This window comes from Amphiprion ocellaris, chromosome 11 (genome assembly GCF_022539595.1).
Source record: "Amphiprion ocellaris isolate individual 3 ecotype Okinawa chromosome 11, ASM2253959v1, whole genome shotgun sequence".
NCBI lineage: Eukaryota > Metazoa > Chordata > Actinopteri > Pomacentridae > Amphiprion > Amphiprion ocellaris.
In genome coordinates, this window is record NC_072776.1 from 21956050 (window position 1) to 21975123 (window position 19074).

The window sequence follows — 19074 nt, forward strand, 5'->3', positions numbered from 1 at the left end:
ATAAAAGACGTGAAATTGCCTGTGTGACACCAAACCTTTGAACCGTAGCGTATATTTCACCTTCTTTGTCAAGAATTGGAACAAAGAATAATATCACATTCAGGTCCGTAAGCTACTTGGCTTTGCTTGGTATATGGTGGTAAATGCACATTCTACAACATTTACCCATATTCAGAATACCCCCCTGCATCTGCCTGCATGTCTAAAAGCTTGTTTGTGTGTGTGTGTGTGTGTGTGTGTGTTGTGTAATATGCAATATTATGGTTGTTACACATTAACAAATCACTCCATTAGCATTACTAGTCAGTAGTAAATGATCTACAACATGCTTCTGAAGTTGCGTGTTTGGCTCGTCCTACATGAATGTCGTATTTCCTGTATTTTAATGAGAAGTCTTTGACGTGTTGAGGAGACTTCTTCCACCACATTGGAGACTTTCCCGCCCAGCACCGTGTTGAATACAGAACGCCCACGCGTGAGTCACCGGGAAACACGTGATTCTCGACAAATGCTCAGGTCTCTGCATCAAGTTGTAATTAAATTCAGGCTTTTTATTTCAGGATTCTTCCAAAATAAAAGCACTAACTTCTGCCGTGCTGCTGAGTAGTCTGTACACACTGATGGCCAGTAGGGGGCAGATGAGCTAGCTTTGAATTCCTGACTAATGAATAATTATGTAACTAAGAGTGTACACTTTGTAACATGTTGGATCAGAAGATTGTGTAACAATGCAGTTTCAGTTGTTTCCAGTTCAGCAAAAGATACGGTGGTACAACTGGTGTAGACATAAAGTATCTAGTATATGGTGGATTACAATCAAAGTTTTGTCTTATTTACAAACTTGACCTTAGAGGGAAAATAAGTCAATATTTAAAATACAAAATGATTCAAAATCAGGTCATCACAGATTAACAGACTGACAATTGAAACATCTCTTTCAAGAACACTCGTGAATATATAAAAAAAAAAACATAAAACAATAGTACAGTGAATAAATCCCCTGTATTCTCAAGTAAAAACACCTGACTGATTTATGATAATCATGATATTAACATTGAATGGAGGCTGCATGAAGTCAGGTCAGTTGGAGGACGCTGCCAGGAAACTTCTGATCAAAATGTTGGGTGTTTCATCTCACTTCACTCTGAATATGGAGAATTCATCTGTAAAACAAAAAGGAAAACAACCTTAGAAGTGTAGCTAACTTAAAGAAAAAATACATTAACCTCTGAGTTTAAAGCAGAAAAAATGCAACTCAGACACTCTGCTGTTTGAACATTGTATTCAAATACTTTTAATCTGTTCAGTTGTTTTGAGAAAATAACTCACAGAAGGTTAAGACTGGTGTTGTTTTTGACAATAAAGCCCATGAAAAGCCAATAAACATTAATATATAACTCTGTCTCTCAGTGGTGATTGTATAGAAGTCTATTGGTTCCTACTGAAAATATAATTGATTTATTGTTAATTTTATAAAGACTAGTTTTTGTAAGATTTACATCAGTTTAGATCTTTTTTTTTTTGTTTTTTTTTAAAAAACATCACTCAAGCTGGAGTTTATAGTTTATTTGTCGTATATATATATATACCAACCTCTAGATTCACATGAAATGTTTGTTAGTAAGATCAAGTCATTGTTGTTTTTGGCTGTTCAATGGATTCATTCACAATAATAAAAATACAGAATATTGGGTCCATTACTCTCATGCAAACTTACGTCACTAAGGTCAAAGCAGAGCACGTCAAACTCTCCAGGAGTCATTGGGGGCTGAGGGGACTGACAAGAAGGTGGTGTGGTGCTGGCATTTGGGCTGAAATAGTAGTTGGTGAAAGATAATAGAATATCAGTAATAAGTAATAGAAATCATTTTTAAATATCATGTAAGATTTTCCAGTGTATTTACATTCCCTCTCATTATACTCAAACATCACAAGCAATAAGTCTTTTTTACATTTATTACCCAGATTTGGTGCAATAATTCAATGCCAAGATAAAATATATAATGAATGTTTTATAAATAAGATTTATGTTCGTACGGAGTAGGCTAAATAAGAGAAGTAGTATGAAGAACTCACCGCAGTTCTGAGATGGGGATCAAGGTAGATGATATGTATGGATAAACTGGAAGATTAACAGAGATATGAGACAGATTAGTGCTGTTGTCTACATTCTAGTCACCCACTAAAAAAGCATGAACTCCAAATAAATAAACAGACTTGTTCTCTTGCCTTTGCTGGGCTGGCTGTTGTAAAGACGTCCGAAGGCCTCATCTTTGGGGATGTTGGGGTAAAGGAATTTGAGCGGGTTTTCTGGGACGACCCCGTCTGAGATGACTTTGTAGTCTCGTATGATGTCTGCAAACGGCAGAGCACTGAGCCGGTTCTTGGTGTACGGCTCCACAGAGTTGAACTTCGCATCACCTGTTGTAAAAACTCATTGTTAGCGAAGTAACAGATCAGATTCAGAAACCCACTGAGAATATTTAAGTGGAGCAAATTGTATGTAAAAATAAATTTTTTTGAGAAAAATACTCAGAGAGCACAGTACTCTGCCAAGGCTGTTCATTCCCCCATATGGCATTGTCAGAAATGTAGCATTCTTCTTTCAGAAATGCAGCACTTATTTATTAATTATTGAGGATAAGAAATCACAGCAACAAAGAATGTTGCCATTTGATATAGATGTACACACAAACAAAAGGACCTTTCACTGAGCACAGGCGTGTGTTATGCATGTGTACATTAGGATACCAAATCGCATGACCTAAATATGTAGCGGGCGACGGGAATTGATGGGACTTGGAAACACCCCCACAATTTAATCAACTGTTCCTTGTATCATTTCCGACAGATGAGCCCCAATAAGTCCACAGCGGTCAATTTGTAGTGGGATCGTAATCATGTGATGGTCAGCAGGCAGCTGACGTAGTGTTGTAGTCATAGTTACAGTGACGGCGTTGCGCTATCTCGCAATGATACAGAAATCTTTATGAAATCCGTGGATCCAGACTATAAGCTGCATCACTACTAAAATCTAATCACTTGGTCCTCGTGTCATTTCTGACCTTCCCTGAAAATTTCATCCAAATCCTGTTTTTGAGTGATGTTGCTAACAGACAGACGGACAGACAGACAAACCAACGCCGATGATCACACAACTCTGCCGCAGTCCTTGGCAGAGTAACAAATCAGTTTCTTGGTAGAAATGTTATATTTAAAAGAGGCCTCACCGTTTTCACTGTACTCCACCCAAGTGAAGGTGATTCCCCCGAGGTGGCTCTCACTGAAGCGCAAGAGGAAGGTGCCTGCCTCTTTGTCCTTGAGCAAGGCACGCTCCATCTCTTTGCTCACAAAACCCATGATATAGCTGCACGGATGGTGGTGGTGAAAGAGGGAGGAAGAGAGAAGAACATGACCTTTTTATGCTGTGGATGTTTTTTTCTGATTCTGTTTCAACTTTAACAGCAACATCTCTTGTCTAATTTGTGGTTAAGCTGGGTTGCTTGGTGTTTGCCTTTTCCTTAACAACCCTGTATAACAACAACAATAACAAAAAAAAACAATGCAAGAAAAATGATAGGAATTACTGGAAGGTGCAACTTTCAAGCTGCATTTCAACAGCTGCTGTTAATGTGTGTTTTCCTGTGGTTTTATTAATGATTAATAAATATTTTACTGTTGATTTGTAGATCAGTTATAAATTAATAAGAACAACTGCTGGGTTGCCAGGTTGTGGAGAATCATCCATTATGACATTCTCTCTATTTTTAATATTTTTATTTAGAACTTATAAGTCGTCTGTAAAGGATTCATAAATGATGTATTAGCTACTGATAATCCCATTAATTAAAGCTTATGAACCCTTTATTAGTGGGGCTTTATCAGAAAGTTGGACACTCAAGGAAAGAAACCAAAATGGCATTTCCTGTTCCTTTAAGCTTCATTCAGTTGTGGGCAGTCATTCATGCAAACCCCTCTGGATGCCCACTAGTATCAGCCAATGAAAAAAATCTGTATCCAACAAAATGAATTAGATGTTTAATCTGAATTTTAAATCACATCAACATGGCAGCAGCTGGTGTGTTTGATGCAAAGGAACATTTCAAATAGAAACTTCACCAGAGGGAGAATCAGTCACTGATGACAACGTTTGTGTATCTTATATCTGATCTCCTGATAAATGTGGTCAGGGTTGAATTTAAGAGTTCACTGCACAACAGAATCTGCCAAATTAGCGGACCTGAATGAATTTTTACCACACATATTGTATGTTGAGTTTGTCATATAATCTGCATTATTTTCATACACCGATAAACAATTCAAATGGGGAAAATCACTCAAATTTACAGTCATTCTGTGTAAGCTGGAACTTATGGGTAGTGGATCAAGTGACAGATGCTGAAACACCTTGCCTTCTCCAGAAAAGTGAAAACAATCAGATACTAAACATAACTGACGAGATGAAAGCACATAAATTGCATTAAAATCTTTTTAAAAGCAGGTACTGGATTTTTTTGGGGAATGGTGGTTTTAACCTAACACTACAACCATTTAGATGTCTGATCCAAGCCTTGCTGAGGTACATGAGTATGATTCAATTGCCACAAAACAGAATATATTTATGTAGTGATTTCTTAGTAATATCCTAAAAGGTACGGTGTTCCTGCAAAGCAGAGATTTATTGGGACAGTTAAGGGAGGAGGAGGTGATGGAGGTGAGACATAACAAAGGAGTGGCCTACTTCTCATTCCACACTGGCAGCAAGTGCTTCTTGATGAGCTCCAGGATTGAATCCAGCCACATCCAGAAACTGAAGGGCTTCCCTGGAATGTTCTCCTTGAAAACATTGAATGGCATACAATGAATTGGTTTTAAATGTAATTCTGATATGAAATATATGATGGTCAGAAGAGATTCAATAGAGAATTTAAAAAAAAAAAATTAGTATTTTATTTGAAGACACTGAATAAGCTTTGATATTTTGACCACATTTCATCAGGATTCAAAAAGTTGAAGTTTCTCTCCTCTAATGTGCACATTAGTGGCCACTAGATGGCACAATCACACTGCCTGTCATATGACATGGTACAGCGTGTGGCCATAGTATCTAACTCTTACCTTAGAAAACTTGGACCAGGACACTTGATAGTCACTACAGGAGGCATGCTGACCTACAGAAACATACAGAAAGTCAGAACTGCTAGAAGTTAAAGTGCTTTGAACTCATCTTGAATCAGTATGTACCTGTGTGGTCTGAGCAACAGGTTCATGTCCAGGTTAAAGAAACATACCAAAAAGCTTTTCTCCCAGCATTGCGAGCTGCTCTTTGTTGAGACCTCGACCAGCAAAAGTGGAGAACTGCCAGCTGAGGACTTCAGAGAGCTGGCTCCAGTTGGCCCGAGGTGGGTTCCCAAAGAACGCCAAGTTCTATGAAAGAGTAATGGAGGTTATGTAACATGGAAAACTGAATCAACAATTCTCAGTTTTGAAAAACTGTAAAGCATAGTCTTCATACGGGTCAAGTTAACTACCATTTTATTAAACTGTATTCACGCTGTTGAAAAGTGGTTTCAAGGACGACTACAGTCATCTGTTCCAAGACATTCAGAACAGGCTCAAAAGAGAGAGTTCAACAGCATCTCTCTTTCAACCCACAACTGATCTCACATAGCCAGCCTGTCTGTACAGCACTTGGGAATGGTTGCCCCTCATTACGAACTTGCTCTAGAGGAGAAAATGTTCTGGTGGTTTTTGTATTTAAACAAATCACATTTGTAGCATTTAAGATTTTTAACAGCATTTAAAAATGCTTCTTGTCGAGGTGTGATGCTCACCCTTGGCTCATCAGTCAGGAGGTTGTACCACATGACGGAGGCCCATCCTCCAGGCAGCTGGCTCACATTGGAGATCACCACTAGTGGCAGGGAGCATGTCTGGAAAAAAGTCACACATACGGTAAGCGAACAGCAGCAACAGAGACTTTCAAAGAGTGGATGAATTAAACCTGCACTGCTGCTGACCTCCAGATCGATGGTGAGGCCCTGCACCGTGAAGCATGCCTCAAAACTGAGAGAGTGAAGTTCTTCTGTCACAGAGAGCAGGCCCTGCCAAATACACACAACACCACAAACACCCGACAACTTCAGAGCTCATCTTCTGTTTGCGCTGATTTATTAACGTTACTATGATGTTCAGATGTTCATTGCAATGACATAAACAGTCTTTTGAAAATGATGCACAAATGAACATGACAATAGTGTAGAGATTCAGCACTAAAAAAGCACTTTGCTGCTACATTAGCAGTCCTCCACATTTCTCACCTCACTCCCCTTTGTGCCATTGATATATTTCTTCTCTTTCAGCTGCTGTAAGACACAAACTCACTGTCAGTTTTGCTTAAACATAATAACTAAACAGCTGGTTCAGATTTCATAACATAACTAAAAAAAAAACGTCAGTTAACGTTTACTGGTTAGTAAATGAAAGCAGACAGTGAATGTTGTCTTACCAGGTGTCTAAACTCCACTGAGAGGCAGCCGTTAGAGTAGTCCTCAATATCCATGACTTTAGTGTTGTTGGTCAGGATGAAAAACTGACGACTTCTGAGGAAAAAAACAAAAAAGCTCTCTGATTCACTAAATTTAATCAGTCTCTATTGATTAGATGGAATTAATTCATTGGAGGGAGGACTGGAATAAGCTCACGGATGGCCATTTACATTGTGAATTACAGTAATAATCCCACAACACAACAAGCATGCAGTGGTTACACTCAATCAACGACTAACTCAAAGTGAACTGAGAATAAATTAATACAACTGAAAACATCTGAGTTTAGAAATATGTTGACTTGTGGACTACATTTTGGGGCTGCACAGTGGCTTGGTGGTTAGCAGGTTCGCTTTGCAGCTAGAAGATCCCTGGTTTGTGTCCTGGCCTGGGCCTGGGATCTTTCTGCATGGAGTTTGCATGTTCTCCCTGTGCATGTGTGGGTTTTCTGCAGGTTCTCCAGCTTCCTCCCACAGTCCAAAAACATGCTGAGGTTAACCAATAATTCTAAATTGTCCGTAGGTGTGAATGTGACTGTTTGTCTCTATGTGTAGCCCTGTGATATACTGGTGACCTGTCCAGGGTGTATAGATAATGGATGGATGGACTACATTTTGAAGAAATACTGAACAAAATACAGATTTATTAACCCTTAGATAAGTAGGTCAAATATTTTTTTGCAATGAAAAGTTTTTATCATTTCATTTTCCAGCTATTCCTCAAAAAACATGTTGTTGATATCTTTCCATTTAAAATTTTAAATTACCTTTTAAACTTTTAAGGAAATTGTAATATTTGTATTACTACCCCAAACTCTGTATCACTGATAGTATCATACAAGAGGTGATGCAAGGCACAAAATTGGAGCAACAGCTGGAGGAAAAAAGTGGAAAAATATCAACAAAATGGACATTGACATTCTTCTATTGTTGCTCTATGTAATATTCCTCTTTTTCAATCATCAAAATCTGTTATAAAATGAAAAATAAGCATATTTCAATCATGAACTCAAATACAAACAATAATACAAAATTATAATTCTTAACCAAAATGACAAAAATGGTACAAAACACATTGATTCTTATATGGGTCATTTTTGACCCATTTATGGAAGAGTTTAGGGTCCAACCACTCGTGCATCTAAGGGTTAAAGGCAACAAAGCAAGTTTAATCAAACATTTCCTTGAAAACCACTGTCATTCTGAAATGAAATCATGAAGTGATGTTGCACATTGTTAGCAACACTGTGTGCAGCATTAAAAGTAAAAATATCTCTGTAACCTGCTGCAGTTTACTGTTCTTTGTCAACATTAAATAGCAGTGACACATTCTATACTGAGGTTGTTTGTACTCACACTCTGCCAGGGGGGAGATCCCTGTAGAGACACACAGAAACACATTCATTATAGAAATTTTACTGCACTGATAGTGCTGCAAACAGATACTGTAATGAATAGATTTACTTCTCAAAGAATAAAGATCATACTTGTCAAAAGTTGTTTTCACTTTCAGCTGATAATCCACTTCTGGAAGTTTAACCAGGAGTCTGTGAGAAACCAGAAAGAGAAAAACTATGTAAATTCCGAATGACTGCTACTATGTTTTATTTTTTGCTACAAATCAGGAAATAATATCATATGACATGATGCTACCTGACTTTGGTTGTGAACTGTACTCCGGTCTTGATGATGAGGGGTTTCTGAAGATGAGTGGGCATGCATGGCTGCTTCTCCACCACAAATGAACTGAGAACAAACCACACCTCATATCATTTACATATTCATTTCGCTTGACAGCTCATGCCTGAAAATCACAGCTGGTGGTGTTTGTTGTGTATTTATCACTTTTCTGTACTGTGTAATGTGTTTTCGGCACTGCAGGTAGTGAGGAAGTCGATCGTCATTACTCATTTACACATATCAAGGGTCTGCATACCCTTATAGACAGGATAAAAGCTCATGCTATACAGATTTGAAACTAGAAAACAAAACTTGAAAACTGATTATTTAACAAAACCTCTTTCAAATTCCCAGAAAATGGCTGCTTGGAAACAGAAAACACCTGAGAAGTCATGATCAAAAGGCCTGTGCAGTGACAGTAATGCTGTGTGTTTTGTTGTACCATTGCTGTGTTATGTTGCACTGTGTGGTGTTGGTTGTGTTAGCACCTCTTGATGAGATGGTAGATGAGGTATTTAACTCGTTCTTCCATCTGAGGTTTCTGCAGAGGTATTGGGTCGCTCTCATAGGTGACCTTTACAACCAGCTCCCCCAGTTTGTCCAGCTGACGCTTGATCTGGAAGAGACTCTGTGCTGTCAGAGTGAACCTGAGGAGAGGGTTGAGATGAGGGGAATGGAGACTTTATGCTCATTTCAAGCACACAATCTTCAGATGATTACATAGCTGCTGTCGGGGAGAATCCACACTGGAAATGACTGGATGTAACGACAACAGGTGCCCAGTTTGAAACAGCTCCGAAGGAAAATAAGTGTTCGGATATGAGGTTGATGTACTTGAGTTGTTGGATTGAAAAATATTTTTTTTGTTTATGTGTTCACTGTTAGTGAAAACTGTTCTAACATGCACAATACTGATTCCAGTGGCGGGTGAACAGAGAGACTTCATGAATCCACACATTTTAATTGAAGCAATAATATAGAGTAAAGCATGATGGGATTCTTCTAATGGAATATACTTACAAATGTATAACTTTGACACACAGAGATGAGTTTTTAGGGGTTAAATTATCGACTGGAGAAGGACTTTAAAGCAGCATTCATTCATATTTTTGCCCATGTTGTGTCATAAAAGCAACATAATGAGCTAAAAGATGCTAAAATCATGGAACAGAGGGAAACTGCAGAATCAGTATTGTTTGTGAGTTTGTCACTATGAATGGTACATTTCACATTACACCTGATGCATTTGAACTATTCTAAATATAGAAATCTGAACTACTGGAGCTTAGACAGCTTCACAGTATGAGTAATTAGGTGCTTAAAGATCCGGGAGGGACTTTAATATTTGCATTTTCTGCATATACTGTACATGTATGTGTGCATGTTCTCTATGTATGTTGTGTTTGTGAAATAAACGGGTGTCAAAGTAATTATTTCAAACTTTTCTTAAAGCTCATTACCAGCTCTGCAGCTGGTCCAGGCCAGTAAGCAGAGGGCCTCCAATGGCAGCGATTTGCTGCCTGCGCTTCCAGTCCTGCAGCTCCGGGTTGAGCTGAGAAGTCACCAGATCATCGATCTCTTTGATGACAACATCCATCTTTGACAAAATCTCCTGTTACAAGAATGAAAAACAGTTAATTAATGATGGTTTGTGACATTCATTTCATACAGTGCAATGACTGCTACATGTATAGCCATAAGCTATTGGCATTTTTGCCAGTTTTGTATCTGGACACAGTGTTGTAAGACTCTAACGTCTGTCACATTTCAGAGCTTTGAAGGTTGATACAAATACATACCTTCCTTTTAAAGTCAAGTCTGTTCAGCATTTCCTGTAGTTTTGTCACTTCTTGTTTCATCGTTTCAGAGTTCCTATCTGATGATTCTGACAGACAAAACCATAAATACATACTTTGGACTATGTTATTGTGTGTTGCAGGCTGTGCACTTCCTTTGCACGCCAGTACAAAATAACACTTACAAACTAGGAAATCATTTTTTACAGCTTGTGAGCACAATTTATACCAACATTCACCTCGAGACTGCAGTGTCTTGTAGCGGAAATCAAAGTCGTCCTGCATGTCCTCAATGTATTTCACAGCCTGGTCCATCAACTTCAAACATTTAAAAAAAATGAAAACAGTTATGAAATGCAGTGCTGTCTTTGTTTGGATCTAACCTAAAACATCTGAGTGTTTTATTTACCTGCACACTGCCCCTGATGATCCCAACTCTGTTGTCCATGTTCTTCTGCCTCTCAAAGGCCACAGAATTCTGCAGCGATTTCTCCAGTGGACCCTTTGACAAATGTTTAGTCAGCTTTTGGTTTCATTCATCTACTTTCTGAAAGATAACTGCTTTTTAAATCTGCAATCTAGGCTTTAAGGTGGAATGCTCAACATTTCTGATTTAACAAAAGACTCACATGCCAAAGAGCTTCAGCCTAGGTGTACAACAAGAATATCTAAAATATTAACTCCATCAGTGGGATCATTCTGGCTGGAAGGACTGCATCTGTTTTTCCTCCAAAAAACTTAAACTTAGACTCGGTTTAAAGCTACAATAACAGATATTTTAGCCACTTGGTGGCAGCAGAAGTTGTAAAACAACACTGATATATGAAACCAAGGAAAGCAAGTATTGTGCAGTTCCTTTTTGTCTTTTTTTTGTAGTTTTCAACCTATTTTTGGGTCTAATAAAGTCTTAGACATTTTAATAAACAAGAATGTATATGATCATTATGAACAATAAACCCCTATGATAAAATTCTAATAAAAAACATCAGTGCTAAAGGGCTGTTGTGCAGATTCTGTTAAAAAAAAAAAAAAACAATAGATAGTCTAGATGGGCAACAGAAGGGCTGGCTCTCAGAAGGATATTATCCTTTAGGTTGATATAGCAAACTTTTAAATGGCTGCCACTTGGCAAATGTCTTCCTTTAGTCTTGATTTGTTCTTTACTATCTCTTAGAGAAAATATCTGTCTCTTTAGCTGCTTATCTTCTGTACTTTGCTGCTAACTGTGTCTGTCTGCTGTTTAGTGCTGGCCAGGTAGTGTACTGTGGCTTTATGACTCTATATTTGTTTAAAGTTGCTGTCTGAAAGTGACACATGAAGAACAGTGAGACTGAAGTAAAACATCAAAGTTAAAGGGCGGTTAAAGAAAAACTGAAAGTGTTTGGCAGTCCAACTTGGATTCTCGGGAACGAAGTGACACGGTTGGAAGGTACATTACACTGCGCTGTCTTCCTGGTAGTGGCTCTGATTTACCAGCAGCAGCTGTAATTCAGGAAGGACAGGGACTTTCCCATCAACACAGACAATGTGACAAACCTGTTCCTCTGTGCAGGCGCTGGAGAGAATACGTCGCTCTTCCCTGAGGCAAGTGGAGATAACTCTGGCCATGATGGCAGGGTTGGTCGTGTATTTCAGCTGTGGAGGGTCATAGATTGAATAAGTATATGAAGGAAATAGAGATATTTTCTCACTGATTGTATTCAAATGTGTTCATTTAAACGTATGTTGAGTATAAACACAGTCACACAGCATGGTTAGGTTCTTTAGCTGCCACAGTTCATGTTGATCTTGGCAGGCAGTAAAGACAAGTACATGTTAACAGACAAACAGTATTCACAGAGAACTGGCACAGTCTGTCTTCTCGGAGACATAAGCTTACTGGAAATGTTTCATTCAGCCACAGTGGAATGAGGTTTAAACGGACTCCAGAGGACCTTGACTGATAACATCATCAGATCCTTGAAGGACAGCCAGTTTTTTCATCGGCATAGACCGTAACCACAACGTTTCTTTGAGTCTTAGAGAAATCTCAAAGGCGTGATCCGCATTTATAACCAAAGTAGCTGCATAAGCAATATAAAGATTAAGTAAATCACAGCTGCTTGTAAATAAGCTAATTCAAAGGAGATTCCTTTTAAAAGTGATATAGTCTTTTCACTCTTCAGTCACAGCATTAAAACCACAAACAGGTGAAGTGAGTAACTCCGGTCATCTTGTTACAATGTGATTTTATGGCAGCAACACTCTCCCAGTTTGTCCTGCCACACCGCGAAAACTGCTCAGAAACAGCTCGACGAATATACAGTTGTGCTCAGAACTTTACATAACCTGGCAGAATTTGTAAAATATGTAACATTCTTTAAAGAAAGCATGAATGATAAGAGCAAATACAATTGCGTGACAATAAATAACTTTGTCTGACCAATAACCCTAAATGAAAGAAAAGTTTTTCCATGATCAAACATATTTTCTTTAAAAAAAAAAAAAAAAAAAAAAAAAAGAATATTTTAAAGATTTTTCCAAGGTATGTAAACTTATGAGCACAACTGTAACAAAGAGCCCAGAGTGTTGACCTGGCTTCCAAACTCCCCAGATACCAATCTGGATGGAGGCTCCACCCAGTAACCAAAAGGACCCAGCATCAACACCCCAGTACCAGACACCCAAAGGACACCCCTACAGGACTAAGTCTATGTTTTGGCAGCACTATTAGGACCTACACAATATTAGCAGGTCATTTTACTGTTTTGACTAACCAGTGTGTATTAAAACATACAGTGCACTTTAAAAATTGATACCTTTGGAGCATCACCCTTGCTCATGGATGACGACAATTTTCCATCAATAAGATGTAAAAAATTAAATTCTGATTTTTTTAAGTGTAGTGGATCATGTTAAAGGGATACACCAGCTATTTATTAAGACAATTATAGTCTTGTAAGATAGATTAAAGATAGATAGAAGCAATCCTGAATCCCGAAGCTTAGCCCTTATTACGAGTCAAATTCTAGAAAATACTGAATCCTATATTTACCATTATGCAACCACAGCATCTCTTCATTAGAGCTTCTCTACCAGCCAAATTCCCAATTCTGTATAACTCATTGTTCTTATTACGTAAAAGGCTTTTGGTTATGAAAACCTGAATAATTTTGCATTGCATACTAATAAATAATGGCATTTTAACCCTTCAGTGTATTGTAATTCAAGCAATAATTAGCCATCTGCATCTCCTCTTGGGTCTGTTTTCTGACTTCTTCTAACCTGTAACAGGTGATTTCAGGTAATCACAGGGCTTCTGACACAGAGCAGCTGAGACAACGAAGGCTAATGTCACACTTTTCATGTTTGAGGTCTGCGAGAGAAATTTTTTATGAAGTGGCATAACAACCACTCGTGTGGTGGAGGATAATGAAGGCTTAAAGAGCAACAAAGTCCGCACTGAGAGCAGGATGTGAAGCCACGAACTTTCCCTCAGCCCCGATTCTGCCTCCACATCACCGCTTGATTCTCTGAAAGAAGGTCGCACTGTTTAGTTCATCAGCCCATTCAAAAGCCCACATCGAAAAGTACATAAAATGTTGCAGTGGGAAAAGGGAGGTTTTTTTCTCTGTCGCCTTCCGCGGTGACTAAGTTTTCATCAGCATCATTGCCAGAATAATATCTGAAGATGCATAAACACACACCTACACTCACTTTCATGACAGCAACAATGATGCATTTGCATGCATTAAAACGTCTGGTTCAGTGTTTCGAATGTTTTAGTTTTCTCACTGAGATCAGTGAAGGTCAAAGCTCTAGAAGGGGTTTCCCTAAGAAAGATTCTGCTTGACTGTGACTCCAAGAGAGGTTTTAAATCCTTCTTGTGTTCTATGAATCGATGAGACAAATTCCACCCGCACTTAACATAGCAACAACAACAAGCCACTAACACCCCTGACTACTGCAGGGGAGTAGCTGCTTCCTCTGAGAAGTGTTGACTTTGACACAGAACATGCACATTCATACACACAGGAAACAGCGGTGTGCGCCTCACGTTATTTCTGCAAAAGTACATGTCTTTTCCAGAATAAAAAGATGTGTCGAGGCTTATGACGCGAGGCTGCTCTGACCTCAACCAAACATCCTGTAGAGCTCCTCAGCTGAATTCTACATCCTCCAATGATGACCTCAATAAGCAGTTTTTAAGAGTATTGATAACCAATAAATGCAAAATTTGAGAAAGAACAGACAGACTTCTTACACATTAAACTCTAAAAGGTTATATTTGCTTACTCACTTTGATTGATATCTGAGACAGAAAAGTAAAATATTACTCTCAGTGAGCACAGGCAAACAACACAAAAATAGAACCCAACTACACATTTAAAGTGATTCTTAGTTTGAGAGCATTATATTTACTTCCCTCTCACCTCTTGTACACACACAGTCACACACACACATCACAGACTTCACAAAGCTACTTCTCCTTATTGAGGATACATCTGTCACACATCATGACACTATGGTTGATCTATGGTTGAATTGTTTTTATACTATGAAGCCCACAGCTTTTCTTTTTGATGTGTTTTGTTCTACAGGGAGCGCTTGGCTGTAAGGGCACAGGAAGTGTAGAACAATTTATGCAAAAGAAGCATAATAACATGTTTTATATTCTTTACGATGCTAACATGCTGCGATGCACTATCACAGATTTAAATAGTCAGAGAATCACATCTTTGTGCATCTTAGGGTGTGAACACAGGTTTATCTGTGTTGCTACTGGGCTTTTGTCTTTGCTTCACCAAAGTATTACACACACTTGGAGTCTCCTAAAACACTGTAAAACCAAATTAAAAGCTTTTTAGTTATTATCTTTACCTTTCATTCACTGTGCTGACAGAACTTTGTACAGCAACAGTTGTTGCATTTTGTGCTTTTACAGAAAGCCTTATTCCTTGGTGTATAATCATGTAATATCTGGAGTTTAAAAACATGCCTGTACCTTGTCCTTCCACATTCATATTTTTGACTAAAATTTCACCTTTCCTTTGCAATGATACATGGATACCATGTACAGTACAGCATGTTTCAACACTTCCTTTGTTTACCCTTTGCTGACACTCTTTCTAGATACACTCCTATTTCCTATCACAGTGAAAATTGTTTGTGCCATTTGATGAGCACTGGATGAGTGTCACAAATAATAAGATGAACAATCAGCTTTCAGTTTTGTTGGGCCATGAGTATCTGATTTCCCCTAGTAGCACAGTAAGGCTACATAATGCTGTAGAAACTAGGAAGTGAAGAAAAGAGAGTTTCAAAGGCAGGTCTGCAGCTTTGTGCAAGCTGGAAACAAGAAACAAAGCCCCTGTTGAAGATGGAGTTCTCAATATGATATAAGTAGGACATGAAGGGACGAAAGGAGGGACACTAACCTGCAGCTGCTGCTGTATAATTTTCATATTGTGTCTTTGTAGGAAGTTCTGCTCCTGCGATCGCACCCTGTCCAGTTGGGACAGCAGGTTGGTGAACATCACTGCAGCCATCGACTCATCATTAACCGCTGTTTCCCTGAAACACACAGCAGTCCAGTGCTTAGGAGATTCCCAGCATTAAGAAGAAGGTGGCTGATATATTGCTTGTTTAAAAAAAGATCCTGATATAGTACTTCTGTATAATCTAGTAAATCCTAACAGCTGCACTGATAATGGAGTTCAGAACACTCCCAAACTAGTTGCTTTTTCCAGAAATTACTTATTTATTCTCTTTAGAAAGTATTAAGTTACTCTATTCACTACATTTTGCATAACTGCCTGAGATACATTGCCACATACTGTAATTGACAGTTACCAATCTAACATTAAACTTTATATGATCCCACATATCTACACAAATCCTGAACTGAAGACCTGATTCACAGTTTCAAGGTGACATTGGCAGTGGTCTTCACTGCCTCAAAATTAAAATAGCTACTGTAGCTGATCAGTAACTAAGGATCATCTAATTATTGGTCTGGCCAATTATTAGATCCAATATTCAGCATTTCCATATATGGTATCTTTATTTTTTAAAAAACCGATTAGAGATCAAATAAACCACAGAATTATGTTAGTTTGACTAATGCCATGACCTTTCTCTGGCTATAGTCACTCTGTCCTGCCCACAGCACTGTCTGACTGGTTACACGTCACAAGTAACAGCCAAATAAACACTGAAGGATCCATTTTGAAAAGTTCTCATTTAATTAAATATACATTACCAGTCAAAAGTTCGGGGTCACTTAGAAACGTCCTTATTTTGAAAGAAAATCAGTTTGTTTCAATGAAGATGACATTTAATGAATCAGAGTTTTCGTGGAAAACATGACATTGTCTGGGTGACCCTAAACTTTTAAATGGTAGTGTATATTAAACATAAATGGACAAAAGCATTTCAACAAAGTGTTGGAGTTTCTGTTGTTCTAAATTTTCATTTTTGCAACAAATGCACATCGGTTTCAAATATCGGTCTGACTGATTAATAATAATCTACGTCGTTATCGACCCTGAAAAAGTATATCCGTCACACTCTATTAGTATTTGTAATTACTTCATCTGGGAAATATAATGTGTTATTTTGCTGCATTATCTACAAATGAAATGTATTTAGAGAAATGCATACCTTTGTAATGCGGTGCCGCCAACACAGTCAAAGACAATATTTCATTAATCAAACTGGAAAATACAGGAAAAATACTGAAATATTTAAAGCAGCACACTTTGAGTTTTTGAATGCGTGGTGGCAGTAAAACAAGCTCCAAACCAAACAACATAATGTCACCTAGTATAGCAGCAAAATTCCTCCATCCAGCAAACACAGAGCAGCAATAGAATGCATTTTTCAGTCCAATGTTGTCTCCATTTAAGTAAAAATGTCTGGTTGAGCTGCTGAATGTTCGCTAATTTCCAACTCTGTTTGTCTGCTGCTCATTGCTGGCACAAAACAATATGATTTGACAAATTTACCCACTTGGCATGCCTCTGCAAAAAACATTCACATAGCTGGAGGGTGTTTGAGACTCAAGACATGTTATTTTTAATATTGTCTGTTCACACAAATTCTAAGAAACATATTTCTTCACACCTAGTTTCACACCTACTTTCTATCAATGCAGATAGTTCTAAATGTACTCATTTTTTCCATTCCTTGAGATACCTCTTTCTCTCTAATATGTCTGCCTACACATCAAATCCACCAACATTATGTGAGAAAATATGTCTTTCTTTTATTTCTATTATTTAGGCGAAATGATCTTATAGCCTGAAAAAACAGCTGCCTTTAAAGTGATGAAGATTTTCAAATTTTCTTTTTTTTGGACAAGTTTTCTTAACTCTTCTTTTCAGTTTTGGATGTCCATGATAACCCCACAGCACACAACAGGACTCACCAATCCTGAGCCTCGATCCAGCTGGCCAGCCCCTGTCGGATGTCCATGGGGAAATTATCGTCATACAGATAGTCCACATGCTCCAGGAGTCTGATCTCCAGCTGCTGAATCTGTTTCCACTGGCTCATGCTGCAGTGTACAGATGCCACAGGACACACACCTGTTGTCACCAAAGAGTGCTTCAAATGGAAAAAAAAAAGGACAAGGCAGCATTGATTTACCATCTATAATTACTCATACTTTTATTTTAAACCTCATCTCATTTCTCTGAGAGATAGATGCTCTTTAAACTCATCTTTATTACCTGAGATGTTGCTGCGCTGCTTTCCCGTCAGTCTGACTCAACATGTGCGCTTGTTTCCCTCTTTGACTTTCGTTTTCAGTTGATGTCTGTTCAGGAAGCGACCTCATTTACCCTGTGGGGCTGAGCTCAGGTAGTCAGGAAGCCCCTCCCCTTCATCCAGCCACCACGCATATTTCAGCTGGGTTGGACGTGACACACATAACATAGACTGGCTGGTAAGAATAATGTGACAAGAAATGTAGGACAGTAGCTAGAAACTAGAGAAATTAGCAGATCCCCTGAAGATATCCTTACTGTCTTATTTCTTTTTTGCTGACTGAAATGGTAGACCCTCATGCACATTATTTACTTCATCTCATCCACATTTGATGAGACGTATCTGCTCATGTCTAAAGCGAGCTTTAAATGAATACCAACAATTCCACTATAAAAGAGTCCAAAAATTGTAGGGCCAGAAATAAAACTTTAAACTGATTTATCTATAATATAAAGAAATCATGACATCATGAGGTATCTGCTTGAATTTCCTCTCTGGTTGTTGATTTAACTCCTAAAATATCTGATCTCTATGTATCAAAGTTACATATTTAGAAGCTATTTCCATGAAAATAATTTCTTTCTGTCTTAAGGTGTGTTTGAAGAAACTCTACATTTTTTCCAGGTGCCTCTCTCTCTCCACTCATCCCTCCACACTCACTGCAGCTCATTTGCTCAAATTATGTAAAACTAATCCAAACTACACAACTGTAAATTGTAATATTGGAGTAATTCAGTCATACATGTTCAAATTAGAGGCTAATTCAATCCTGAAGAAGATAAATGTTCTAGAAGTTCTATCCATGGGTTAGAGAATGTTTTTAGTACACAGCAGTTTCAAGGTGAAAATGCTCAGCCGTTGTGTTGCATTGTGCTTATTTTGCTTTTAATGTTTTTTTTCTAACAACTAAAAAACACCATATGGACAAAGTAACACGGGAAAAGCAATTACTAGACTAAAAATAAAGACTAAGAAGCTGCTCATATTGTAAACATGTGTTGACTGAACTTCATTTATTATAACTTAAGATTGCAAGTGTAATTTAATTTAAAATGGCTACTAAATCTACATTCACAATATGCTTCATTTGAGTGTAATCAATTGAAAACAGCAAATGGAAATTGAAGTGAAGATGTTTTACTGTAAAGACTGACCATAGATTATATATATAAAAAACTGATCTATTATATACAATCTGTGGGTTTTACAAATACTATTCTGTAAGTCATGTTGGAAGAATGGCTAGAAGTAGCAAAAATAAATCAATAAATCCAGTAGAACTGCTGCTTTTTTTGCTGCATG

The 19074-nt window shown here is 38.0% G+C and overlaps 1 protein-coding gene across 4 annotated transcripts; it reads right to left on the reverse strand.

The window, feature by feature from the left end:
• Positions 1-530: 530 nt before the first annotated feature.
• LOC111563280 (signal transducer and activator of transcription 4) lies at positions 531-17830 on the reverse strand. 4 transcript variants are annotated; one of them, XM_055015609.1, is made up of 24 exons: positions 17736-17830; positions 17432-17610; positions 15441-15576; positions 11560-11658; positions 10433-10525; positions 10263-10341; positions 10027-10112; positions 9688-9839; positions 8716-8874; positions 8201-8293; positions 8035-8094; positions 7904-7924; positions 6509-6599; positions 6321-6365; positions 6021-6104; positions 5835-5933; positions 5292-5427; positions 5119-5171; positions 4742-4836; positions 3231-3367; positions 2230-2421; positions 2077-2122; positions 1718-1811; positions 531-1163 (listed from the first exon to the last, which is right to left on the reverse strand). In XM_055015609.1, exons 2-24 carry the CDS (start codon positions 17557-17559, stop codon positions 1140-1142), a joined length of 2202 nt encoding a protein of 733 aa, XP_054871584.1. In that variant the 5' UTR covers positions 17560-17610; positions 17736-17830; the 3' UTR covers positions 531-1139. The 4 variants fall into 4 exon arrangements, with proteins under 4 accessions (XP_054871584.1, XP_054871581.1, XP_054871582.1 ...); XM_055015606.1 differs by having other exon boundaries at positions 2218-2421; XM_055015607.1 differs by having other exon boundaries at positions 6509-6602.
• Positions 17831-19074: the final 1244 nt, after the last annotated feature.

Excerpts from the sequence above, each read along its gene's own strand:
- LOC111563280 (XM_023262289.3), bottom strand. The coding sequence starts at position 17,559 with ATGAGCCAGTGGAAACAGATTCAGCAGCTGGAGATCAGACTCCTGGAG. Across the intron at positions 8,095-8,200 it reads CAGTTCACAACCAAAGTCAG|ACTCCTGGTTAAACTTCCAG; the intron begins GTAGCATCATGT and ends GGTTTCTCACAG. Across the intron at positions 5,172-5,291 it reads GCTGGGAGAAAAGCTTTTTG|GTCAGCATGCCTCCTGTAGT; the intron begins GTATGTTTCTTT and ends ATGTTTCTGTAG.